This window comes from Echinops telfairi, unplaced genomic scaffold, assembly GCF_000313985.2.
Source record: "Echinops telfairi isolate 266 unplaced genomic scaffold, ASM31398v2 ScPeMD7_5592;HRSCAF=6446, whole genome shotgun sequence".
Taxonomy (NCBI): Eukaryota; Metazoa; Chordata; class Mammalia; order Afrosoricida; family Tenrecidae; genus Echinops; species Echinops telfairi.
This window is the reverse complement of record NW_022109491.1, coordinates 25,377,157-25,389,241: the sequence shown is the minus strand read 5'-3', so window position 1 is coordinate 25,389,241 and position 12,085 is coordinate 25,377,157. Positions and strand designations below refer to the sequence as shown.

Below are 12,085 nucleotides of genomic sequence, written 5' to 3'. Positions count from 1 at the left end.
CCTGCTCTCCACTGGAGCCCCAAAGACCGCCATGGGCCTCTGCCGCGCCAATGCCAAGAACGCTCGTCTTTCGTTTCCTTTTAGAATAATAGTTAAGGGACTTGGTCCCAACTGCCTCAGGGATTCGCCAAAAAACTGCTGTGTGCCTTTCAGCCCAGTCAAAGTTTGTACTCCTAGGAATTGGCACCAAAACATAAAACCAATAGCATGTGGAAAAATGTTGTTTGTGACTGTAAACAAATTAACAGGAAGCACTATTTTCTGGGTAAAATGTTGAGCAGACCACGGAGCCTGGGGAAACCGGGCCTGGGATTGCCCTGGCCCCCTGCACTCAGCTCTCCTGGGACTCTGGCAGGATGCACGGGGCCTCGCACCCGGAGTCGAGGGCTGGCTTTTAAAGGGACAAGGGGACAATTTTACAAAAAGCCAAAAACCCTCAGGCTCGTCAGCTGGTGGCTGGCGGTGGGCAGAGGGCTGCTCTGGTGCTCACAGTTGCCCTCTGCGGAAAGCAAGCACAGGCCGGGGGCCGACTGGAGCCCTTATGGTAAGACGGATGTGGGAATTATCTCCTATGGAGATCATTTCGGCTTAAAAAACAAACTTACTGCCACCGAGTCAGTTCTGACTCATACCGACCCTCTGGGGGGAAAGCACCTCAACCCGCCTCCTGCAGAACCGCGGTAGCTTCGAACTGTGGACGTTCTGGTTGGCAGCGCAGCTCGGGACCACGGTGCTACCAGGGCTCCTAGCTTCCCAAGGAGGTGCCATCATGCGTTCACGCTGTTCAGAAAGTGTGACGCCAGCCTTAAGCTGTGCCTTCCCCGAAGTACGCGGTCCATGGAAGCCCCGCCGTGCTGGTGGAACTTAGGAGAACAGCTGGTTTCCACGGAGCCCTGGCAGTGGGAGGAGGGAGTGGGTGACGAGCGGGACCGCGAACCGCAGGCCAGCACTTTGAAACCCCAACCACTCTGTGGGAGGAAGGTGAAACCTGCTTCCTCCGTAAAGAGTGTCTCGGGGACACCCACCTGCAGGGTGGCTGTGAGTCGACGTTGACGCGCTGGCAGTGGCTTTGCACCCGCCCACAGGGTCAGACCTTTCTCGAGAGGCAGGCCACCCCGTCCAAGGTTGGGCACAGGGCAGCAGCGTGGTTGGGGGCTCTGCGCACCCCCAGGTTCCCAGCTGTGAGGGCAGCGTGGAGGAGCCCTGGTGGCGTGGTGGTTACGCCTTGGGCTGCTCGCTGCAAGGTCAGCAGTTCGAAACCACCAGCTGCTCCGAGGGAGGAAGAGGAGGCTTTCTACTCCAGGAAAGAGTTCCTGCCTTGGAAATCCCCTGGGTCAGTTCTGTGAGCCGGAAGGGGCTTGATGGCGGGGAGTTTGCGGTTTCTGGTTAAGGGCAGAAGGAGGGGTCTCGGTGTCCCAGTGGTTAAGCACTCATCTTCTGAGAACCTTGACGGCCTTGGCCACGCCTGAGGCAGTCCATCTGTCCCATAGGCTCGCTGTAAGGTGCGGCCCACTTGTTGGGAGCGGGTTAGTTAGGTTTGGAGGTGTTTGTTAGGCTGTGCTTGTAAGACAAAGCAAGGTTCTGTCCGTCCGTTCCAGCTCCAAGGCCAGTGTTCTGTTCCTGTTTGGGCAAGAGGGCTCATGAAAGGCAGGCCAGCCACCCTCCAGGGCACCTGCAGAGCAGAGGCCTGCTGAGCATGGAGCCGTGCCAGCCCGCCGAGGTACTCCTGATCCCCCCACCTGCCCGCCACAGCCCAGGGCCGGGTGTTAGGGGAAGGCGGCTGCTGCCACCTCCTTCGCTTGCTGAGGCTCCGTCCAGCCCAGGCCAAGAAAACCCTGCTTGGCTCCCTGCCAAGGGAGCCTCAGCCGACTGCGCTCACCCTCCACCCAGCTGACCTTTCTCAGGAAAAGACCCAAGATGCCAGAATCGGCCACCCCAGGAGGAAGCCACGTCAGCACTTCCTCCCACCCTCACCCCTTGCCTCACGCACCCAGGGGAGTAGGGCACCAGGATGTGGTGGGAAGCAGTGACCTTTACGGGTGACTTAAGGGCCAGAGACTTCTGCTACCTAAGGCTACACTGGGAGCCATTGCGCAAGCGTTCACCAGAGGCTCCCTGGCACCCAGCGTGGCACAAGCCCATAGAGGTTTTCCGGGCCTCGCTGGCAAGCTCACAGGCGTAGAGGTGGGGTCGCTTGACCATCCCCGTGTTACCCAGCAGCCCCTCTTCTCCCACGGGGGCTGACAGACTGCAGACTCGGCGCTTCTGACCGAGGGCAAAGCTGCAGCTCCACAGGCCTTCTCTAGCTTTCCACGTGTGAGCCGCCCGCAGCACTGTGGGGAAGGCGCCGCTGCAGAAGAGGTTAAGTAACCAGTTTTCCAAGGTCACACAGGCAGTATGTGGCAGAGCTGGGATTTGAACCCAGGACGTCTGATTCCAGAGCCCATGCTCTTGACCTCTGGACTCTGCTGGCTAGGAAAGCTGAGTGGCCAGCTTCTCAGGACGAGGCCAGGCTCACTCCTCAGGGCTCCCTGCCACCCCACCCCCACCCCCATCCCAGCTCACAGTCCTGGGCTCCAGGAACCCCCCAAGCGGCCTGACAAACTTAGCTGGAAACAGAGTCACTGCATCCAGCCCATCCTCTGCCCCCCGGGAGCTGCGACCAGGTCCCTCAGTGTGCCTCCTCCCTGTCGTGGTTTAGAAACACCCCACCATCCCCCGCTTTCTGCACACACACACACCCCGCCCTGCAGTGGGGAAGCCGAGGGCCAGAGAGGCTTCCAGCATGCACACCTTCTTTTCTCCTAGTCCAGCTTCTTAGGAAGAGACCGTCCTCCCTCCCTCACGGCAGGGCCTGGGCTGGGGCGGGGCCTGGCCTGCCTCCGCTGACCCGCCCAGTGAGTCGGAGGTGCTAACAGGCTGCCTGGCCCTGGCTGTGAGCAAGAGGGTCTTGTTAAGGGAAGCTCACAGGCCCCGCCCACCTGCTGTGGGCCCCATGCTGGGCCTGGCATCTTAGCCTCCCTGTCTGAACAGGACTCCCCTTTGAGGCAGCCGGTCTTTTTCTCCCACCTACGGGAGAGGAACCTGAGGTTCAGGGAGGGGAAGTGGTGTGTGACCAGAGCCAGGTTTGGGGATGTGACACCCAAATCCGTGGCCACTGTACAACACGGCCACCCTTACTGCTCCTCTCGCCCAGAAAAAGGGCCCAGAAGAGCCCCTCCCCCCTGGACCATGCTGGGTAATCAGAAAGCATATCCCATAGCCGAGAAGGCCATGCTGGTCCCGGGGAAACACAGGGTGTCCGGCTTGTTTCCGGGCCTCTGAGTGTTCAGTCTTGGGTGGGCATGGTCACCAGGCCATTGGCCTTGGGGTCTGGAAAGGAGCCCCAGTACTGTGCATCTTGACAGACAGCGAATGAGGCACCAAGATCCAACGTCCAAAGCCGGGACCTTGTCCCTCAGGGCTCTATTGGCACTGGATTCCCAGCTGGTACAGGCAGGGCGGGGGTCGGCCTGTCTGTCAGGCCCCAGTGCCAGCATTCTGTTCACCGGTGGCAAAACCTGGGAGGGTAGGAGAGCTTAAGGCGGATGGCCCTCTGCTCTCCCGAGAGGCCGGCAGGCAGCTCTTGGAGCCATTGTGCTCCTGGAAGCAGCGGCTGCCCTGTGCCTCTTTGGGGATGGGGGGGGGGGACCCCGACTTCCACTCAGTTAGCAGCTCCCCACATGACCTGCAAGGCAGGAAGTGGTCCCTACCTGCTGGCTGCCAGGAGGGGGCCGGGTGGGGTGTTGGGGCTGCAATGACCTGGGCGGCTCTGCCAACCTGTTCATCTTTCCTTCCAGCCCCTTCATGAACAAGTTTTTCCCCGCCAACTTCCCAAATCGACAGTACCAGCTGCTCTTCACGCAGGGCTCCGGGGAGACCAAGGAAGGTCAGTGGCGTCTCGTCCCCACCACGCGTTCACACACACACACACCCCACCACCACCACACACACGTGGTGTCTCGTCCCCACCACTCGTACACACACCACACCACCCCCTGCCAGGGGCCGAGGGAGGCAGACGGGAATCTCTCCACCGCATTGACATTGCTATTCCATCTACACAATGGAGTGATAGCCCCCCCTCCCGGGAGGGCGGGTGGGAGTCTGACAAACAGGCGGCACAGGACCCTGCACACCAGGCCCCCGTGACCATACTGAGATTCTCCTGTGGTTTCTGTCCACGAAAGATTGGAACAAAATGGTATCCGTGCCTTTGAACCCCCCCAAAAAAACACAGCCGTGGAGACCAGGGGGGAGCTTCCCTCCCATCTTCCGGGCACCTCACGCCTCGTCTGGGTGCCGTGACCTCAAGTGTGTCCCCTCGTGCGTCTGCACCCAGGACGTGCTTGGTGAAGTCTGAAGGCCCCACGTCAGCTCGCTGAAGCAGCCGGGCCTCCCCCGTCTTCAGGCCCCGAAGTCCAGTTGTCCTGCTCCTCCCCCCACCCGCAGCCGACACACCCAGGGCCCCACGCTCTAGGGGGGGTGGGGGCGCTGCATGCCCCTGCCTACAGCTGCAGGGGAAGCTGACTGGCTGGGCCTTGAGCTCCTACAGTCAGAACCCATGGGGGCCTTTGGCCACTGAGGAAGGTGGGAGCAGACCCTGGGGACCAGCCACCGGCATCTGCACTCCAGGCTCTGTGCCCCTGGGCACCTCCACCAGCTGGCTGGGCCTCTTTGTTGACAGGTGGCCCTATGGCCTCTGCCTCAGGCCTCGTCAGGCCTGCAGCTCACACCTCCCTCTGCTTCGTCCATGAGACAGGGCTGCCAGCAGCTTTTCCGGCTCCTTTGATGGCAGAGTAGGGAGATTCCAGAATGACCGGGGAGCCTAGACTTAGTGGCAAACAGCTGGCCCAGACCGGAGTCCGCTGGACCCCAGGCCCTGAGCTGAGTGCTCTGAAAAGACCGGCCTGCTAACTCCCCACCGCAGCCTATGGGGTGGGAGCTGTTGTCCCCTTTTTGCAGGAGAAATGGAAACTCGAGAGGCGCTGCCTCCCTCCCCCCAAGGCCACCCAGTGACAAGTGGCAGAGCCCACATCCCAACCAGGCCTGCCTGTCCCCACAGCCCGACCTCCTGCCCCCCGGGGACTGCCACTGACCCATGCCAGGAGGCCTGGTCCTCTGGAGACAGCAGGCTGAGTGACTTCAGTGAGCTCACACAGACCTGAAGCTGCCCCCCACTCCAGCCCCCACCCTTGGCCTGCAGGCCTCTGGGAGCACCCCAGCCATGCCCTGCTCCGCCAGGCCTAAGGGGGGAGGGGTCAGCCCCACAGTGGGGAGTGGACTGACCTGGCCTCTCTGCCCAGAGATCGTCAACTACGAGTTTGACACCAAGGACTTGGTGTGCCTGGGCCTGAGCAGCATCGTCGGCGTGTGGTACCTGCTCAGGAAGGTGAGCGGCCTGCCGGGCTGGAGCAGGCAGGGGTGGGGGGGTGCCGAGAGCTGGCCTCACCCCGCCCCCACCCTCTCTGCAGCACTGGATCGCCAACAACCTCTTTGGCCTGGCCTTCTCCCTCAACGGGGTGGAGCTGCTGCACCTCAGCAACGTCAGCACGGGCTGCATCCTGCTGGGCGGCCTCTTCATCTACGATGTCTTCTGGGTGCGTGTTCTCCGGCGGGAGGTCCGGCCTGGGGCCAGAGAGCGGACGCCACCACCCACTGCGTCCACGTCCACGGTCGCTCCGCAAGGAGCCTGCCTCCTCCCCTGCCTCCACGCTAGAGCCGTTCGGGCAGGAGTGGTGGCACTCAGATAAACGGGCCCAGCAAAGGGCTGCCTGTGGCTGGGGGCTCCCTGCGAAGGAGGGGCCAAGATCAGCGTGGCTCAGGCACCGTGTCCGGGCCCCATGGGGCCTCTTTCCCCCGAGTGGGGGCTGAGGGAGAAAGAGAACCCTAGACAAGGTCACTGCCTCACTTGAGCCCCGTAGAGGCCCTTTGCAGACTCCCTCAAACAGCCCTTCCTGGTCCCTAGAACCGGGAATTCCCTGCGGTGTCCCCATGTCCAGGACCATTGGCCTCCTAACTCAGCTTCACAGATGCCTGGGGCCCCTGGGCGCCCCCTCTTCCGCTCCACCCACCTCAAGGACTCAGCTCAGAACCCAATGTTTCCCACCCAGCCCCTCAGTGCCCCTCTCCTCCTTGTAGGTGTTTGGCACCAACGTGATGGTGACTGTGGCCAGGTCCTTTGAGGCGCCTATAAAATGTAAGTGCCACCCCTGCAGGACCCTCTGCCCCTCACTGCCCTCCCTGAACCTCGACACACCTCTTCCTCCGCAGAAGCCCCCACGCCTCCTTTAGCGTCCTGGTCACGTTCTGTCTTGGGACTCCTGTAGGGTGGCCACAGCAATCTCCGTCTGCCCTGCTCCGACCTCGGGCTCCTTAGTCACAGGGAGGGGTGGGGTTGGGAGACTGGAGTGGGAACGAGCACCCAGAGGGGTGTCTGCCCTCCCCCACCCAATCACGGACAGGGACCACCGGATTGATGCCCCTCCCTGGATCCCCACAGCACTTGGGTGTCGGGGACCAGCCCTTCTCCCGTTCAGAACCCCAGCAAGCAGAGTGTTTGCATGGGGACCTTGTAGTGCCTGCCCAACTGCAGAGCCGCTCACGCTTAGAAAACATATCCCTCAAGTCGGGGCGACCCGTGGCCCCCTGCAGCTCAGAGGTGGGGTCATTAGGGGCCTCAGTGGAAACCCCAAGAACCAAGGTCACCTCGCGCTCCCAGACCGCTGTGCTCAGCAGCACTGTCCATCCCTCCAGCCCATCCCCTCATGGTCCCAAGCTGCCTGCCACTATTCCAAGCCGCTGACTCCTCACGCAGCTGCGTCCAGAGACAGAAAGGGGAGGGGTATCTTCCCTCCCCACCCCGCCAAGGCTCCCTGCAGCCCCCTTCAATTCCCAGTGGCCAGAATTGGGTGACAGGCGCCAAACCCAGGCCAGTCACTGAGGGGAGGGTGGAAGGCCAGGATGAGCTGAGCAGAATCACCTGGGATCTCAGGGCGCAGACTCCTAACTGCCATGCCCGTCAGGTGCTGGGGATGAAACCCAGACGCAGACACAGGGAGGCCTTCCTCCCCAGTGCCCTTACCCCAGCCAGGAGGCCCCCCAAGTCGGGAGCTTGAAGCCCGGACATCACCACGTGTGGCCTTTTCCTGGCTTCAGGGCCTGAGACCCAGGCTTCCCCTGCCCCAGAGTGAGGGCCAGCCCCCTCTGTGGAGACACGCCCTGCATGGGGCTCTCGGGGGGCCTCGTATAAGGGTTTGCCGATCAATCCCAGGAAGCCCAAAGGCCCGGGGCCTCTGGAAAGTGGGGAGGGTGAGTCATCTCTCAGAGCATCAAAACCCACTGCTGAGTGATCCCAGCGTCCTCTTCACAGCGCTGTTCCAGAGGGAGACCCTGCCTCTCAGCCTGTTACCCTCCTCAGGCCTGTCCAGCCCCTCCTCCCTCGATACAGGGGTGTGAGAGGGGAAGCCTCACCCCCGCCCCTCTCCCCTGCAGTGGTATTCCCCCAGGATCTGCTGGAGAAGGGCCTGGAGGCCGACAACTTTGCCATGCTGGGACTCGGAGACATCGTCATTCCCGGTAGGGACCACGGGGTTGGGGAGCCAAGGTGGGGATTCCACACCCGACAGGCTTTTCCATGGGGAAGGGGTTACCAAGCCCCTCCCTGCGTCAGCTCTGGATTGGTGAAAGACTCAACCTCAGCCCATATCAGTGGCGTGCCAGGTCAGCAGTTCAACCCCCCCTGGTGGCTCTGAGGGAGAAAGATGAGGCTGTGTGCTCGCATAGAGATGTGCAGCCTCCAGAACCCACAAGGGGGGGTTGGCGTCACCCTGTAGGCTCACTGTGCAGCACAATGGACTCAAGCCTATTGGGTCTGGCTTGGTTTTAAGCCTGTGCCAGCCCCGAGCTGGGTATCAGGTAGACAGCCATGAGCAAGGCCATTCCCACAGAGCCCCTGGGGGAGACTGCATAACAACAGGCCAGACTGGGCCAGGCTGTGGGCAGACGTGTGCTCCATGACCGGCACACAGAACCCCGAGCCCTGCTGTGCACACTCACACATCCACAGGCTCTCCCAGTTGCCACAGTATTCCCAGTGTGCTAGAACTGCCAGGGCCCTCGGTCCTCCCTTTCCTTCCCAGTGTGTGGACCACACGCCTGTGTCCGTGTCCAGGACAGAGGCCCCTGTGTGCCTGCGAGAGTGTGCATGCGTGCATGTGTGCCTGTATAGCCTGCGAGTGGCTCACTTGTCAGCAGACTTGTAGCTGCAGCCCGGAGCCGAAGCGCTCACCCCTGGGAGCCCACGGCCTTGCCGTGCCAGCGGATCCCAGCAGTCGAGAGACTCGGGATGGACCGAGAGCAATTAAAGCGGGTCCCCCTAGACCCCGGGCCTGAGAATCAGGGTGTCAGAAGGGCCCCCAGTGCTTACCTGAAAGCAGGCGCCATGCAGCGCCATGCCAGTGCGGGCAGTCAGCACTCTGCCCCTGCTGGGCTCGGGCCAGCCCTTCTGTGGGTGGCACGTCCATTCGGGTGACTTAATCAAGAGAGAGAAGGGAGAGCGTCCCCTGATTGCTCACAAGGAAACAAACTCGGGAGTGAAGGAGCCTCCATTAATTCCGCACAAGCGCGCAACAGGATCTGACCGGATCCCCGTGAAACGGGGCTGCGAGAGCGGCTTTCCCAGCCGGAACTCTGGGGGGCTATTGCCGGGCACCCAGTGTGTGCCGAAGGTGGTCTTAAGCTGACCTGTGCCGGCTGTAGCAGCTGGGGGTGGGGCGTGGGGAGGATGAAACAATTCCATTTGACAGATGAAGAGACAAGTTCAAAGAGCTGGGCGCACTGACCCAGGGCCCCAAACCCAGACCAAACTCACTGCCATCGAGTCGATTCCGACTCAGCACCCCCCCCCCCCAGGCCTTGAGGGGGTTAAAACCAGGGAAGGTATGTGGCAGGGCTGTGCCCTTTGTCCATGCTGCCTCAGTCCCGTGCCCAGCAAGCTGGCCCAAGTGGCCAGAGGACGGCTCGGTCACAGCCTGTGGTACGAAGGTGGCGCACCCTTGCTTGCTGAAAGCCGAGAGAGTTTGAAGCGCTTCCTGATGCAGACCCGGACGGATCCCACCTCAACAGGAGGAACACCGAAATCCTCCCGCCTGGACCAGTCAGCCGTGTCTCCGCAAACCAAGACCAGGAAAGTGTACGAGGGGAGGATTTCCTTTGTCTCCAATCCGCAGTGAGCACCGTGGAGCGGCAGTCAGAGTCGGGCGCTGGACCGCGCTGGGCACCTCTGCAGCCAAAGCCCACTTTAAACTGTTGAAGAGCAGACATACTCAGAGGACCAAGGTCCCCTGACGCTAGCCGGATAGTTCCCGTCGCCTGTGTGCGGGGAAAGCTGGTCGGTGATGAAGGAGGGCGGAAGAGGAATGCTGCTGGCTGAGAACACTGGCCGTACTGCAGACAGCCAGGAGAACACGCTCACCCTTCCCGGGACAAGGCCAGCCAGCGTGGCCTTAGAAGCAACGATGGCGAGATCTCATCCCCTCATGTGCTGCTGCCTTATCAGGAGGAGCCCGTCCCTGGAGAAGGACCCCGTGATGGCTAAAACTGAGGTGCCCACAAAAAACCAGGACGGTCCCCGTGAGCTGGATTGACTCCGTGGCTGCGTGCGACTGGCCTCCAACATCGGCGACATGGCGCGGGACCAGGCAGCGTTCCGTCTGTTGGACCAGGGTCGCCGTGAGTGGAGACCGATCCAAAGGCACTTGACAACAAGCCCCTGAGAGGGTGCAAGTAAGCCTAGATCCAAGGCTCTCTAGGGCCCTGAGCGGGGATGCATAAGGAGGCCTTCGTCTGCAGGGTCCCTGTCCCAGGTGCGGGGTGAATGCTCCTGTGTCCTCCTCTTGAGGCAAGCACGGGACATACTGGGCTCAGCAGAAGGCACGGGTGGAGCCTCACAGCCTCGGCTGATGTTCTTCCAGCAAGAATGGGTGTTGTCTGAGTGCTCTCAGGTGCTGGAAGAGTGGGCATGCCCTGGGTGGATTTCTGACCCTTGGGCTCGTTGGAGAGCAGTTTATAATTTGGCCACCGGGGGGCACCAGACTCCTGGCTCTCTCCAGAAAGGGAGCATTGGTCACCCATCTGCCCCACCTTCACACTTGGCTTCCAGGCGATCCCCACCCAGGCTACCCGCCCTTCAGGGTTTCCAAGGCGAGGTCCGTCTTTCCCAAGGCAAGCTACCCTACATCTTTCTGCAGCAGAGCGGCTGGCGGGTCAAGGCCTCCAGCCTTTCAATAGCAGCCCCTTTATTAACTGCGCCTACCTCACACTGCCCTCCCTGAGGACACACTCATCTCCCTCTCTGAAATAACCCTGTTTCCAGTCGGCACCTCTGGCGAGCACGGTTGTGTCAGGTCTCAGGAGCCTGCTTCAGCTGAGAGAGTGCGAGGCCAGACTATCCCAGGACGCAGGCACAGCAACAACGTACAGACACGCACTGGCAGGCCCCCTGGAGTGGGTGGGTGGAACGGTGGATTCGAACTGCCTCCGTCTCCCGCCCCCTTCCACCCTCTAGCCCGTATTCTGTGTAGCCGTCAGAAATCTTGTTCGAGATCGATGTAAGTTGTTCTCCCTGTTGGAACTCTCCGAGGTGCCCTCTCACTGGGAGATAGAGAGCCAGCGCCTCCCTGTGCCTCCACAGCCGGTATAGCCGCCGCTGCCCCTCCAGCTCTGCGCTGCATCCTGTCCGGCCGCCACGCCCCGAACCTCACTTCCCACGACAGTGATGACACAGGCATACCTGCGTGCTGATTCTTGTTGTCTGACTGTGTCTGCCCTTGGCCCCTCGCAAAGCGAGGAGGGGGGCAAGGTCATGCTCACACCCGTTGGGCCCGGTGCCTCGCTCCCCAGCAGGCACTCTGAGCATTGGCACTCAGTGCCCAGCCCTGAGAGGCTGCTTCAGTGTGGTTCCTAGTCCAAAGGACAGGCTGGTGTCTGCTCACTGGAGACCAGGGCATCTCGCTGCTTGGGGCAGGAGCTCCGTGTCCAGGCATTGCCCTTACCTGGAGCCCGCCCCCTACCTCACTGGGCCCGCCCCCTCTCTCCGGCGCTCACGGCTCCTTCCTTCTCTCAGGGATCTTCATCGCCTTGCTGCTGCGTTTTGACATCAGGTAAGCCCCCTGGACCTGGGACCCCTGCCCATAGCCCCAGCGAGTGGGGGACCGACCATCCAGGGTGGGGATGCTGGGTGGGTGTGCCGGGGAGCCAGCCCCACCCACCCACGGTCCTCACAACCACCCCGAGTCCCTCCGTCCGTCCAGGTGTCCCCATGGGAAGAGAGCCCGGTGCCAGAAACCAGTCCCAAATCACAGACCCAGAGCTCTCACCCCACAAGGCCCACACGGCACCCGGAGTGCATCCTCTCCATGTGACCTTAGCAGTGGCCTGACCTTTCTGAGCCTCATTAATTAACCTTAAATTAATGGTGCACACCGTGGAAACCCAAGCAGCGGGCACTGAGCAGCACAGGCTGACCGCAGAAGCCCCCCTGGGGAGCACACCTAATGATGTGGTCTTGGTCTGGTGCAGGCAGGTCTCTGTGTCCCCCTATCTGGGCTCTGGCTGTGGCCTGCCCACCTTGGGGTACTTCCTGCTCTAGGAGCACAGAGGTCGCTGCCGAGCGGGTGCCAGCAGCGCCGAGTGCAGGCCCGTCTGCCCTTGCAGCCAGCTTGCTATGCAAGCCCTGGATTTTCCGATTCTTTTATCTTCTCATGCACACACAAAAACAGTCCCGAGAAACCGCTACCGTCATTAAAACCAAGTTTGCCAGGAGAATCTTTGCACACTTGCTGACCCCTGGGCCTCCTCCTGGGAGGGGCTGGCCTGTCTGTCATGGGAGGTGAGCCAGTGTGGCCAGTTCTACCCCAGGTGGTGCTCAGGTGATAACCCACAAGTCCCCAGTAAAGCTTCCATCAGCCTCAGAAGCAGGCTCCCCCAGAGGCAGCCCACTGGCCCCAGCCTCCACGGCAGCAGCCCAGAGCGAAGAAACACGGGG

At 61.6% G+C, this 12,085-nt stretch overlaps 1 protein-coding gene across 2 annotated transcripts in view; it reads left to right on the top strand.

Annotated features, from left to right (window-relative positions):
- HM13 (histocompatibility minor 13) overlaps positions 1–12,085 on the top strand; it is a 31,569-nt gene that overhangs the window by 12,005 nt on the left and 7,479 nt on the right. For both annotated transcript variants that reach the window (XM_045295430.1, XM_004697902.3), the window contains exons 4-9: positions 3,840–3,928; positions 5,346–5,431; positions 5,514–5,639; positions 6,181–6,238; positions 7,534–7,617; positions 11,165–11,201. In XM_045295430.1, the coding sequence (XP_045151365.1) occupies positions 3,840–3,928; positions 5,346–5,431; positions 5,514–5,639; positions 6,181–6,238; positions 7,534–7,617; positions 11,165–11,201 (480 nt within the window). The remainder of the gene's footprint in view (positions 1–3,839; positions 3,929–5,345; positions 5,432–5,513; positions 5,640–6,180; positions 6,239–7,533; positions 7,618–11,164; positions 11,202–12,085) is intronic.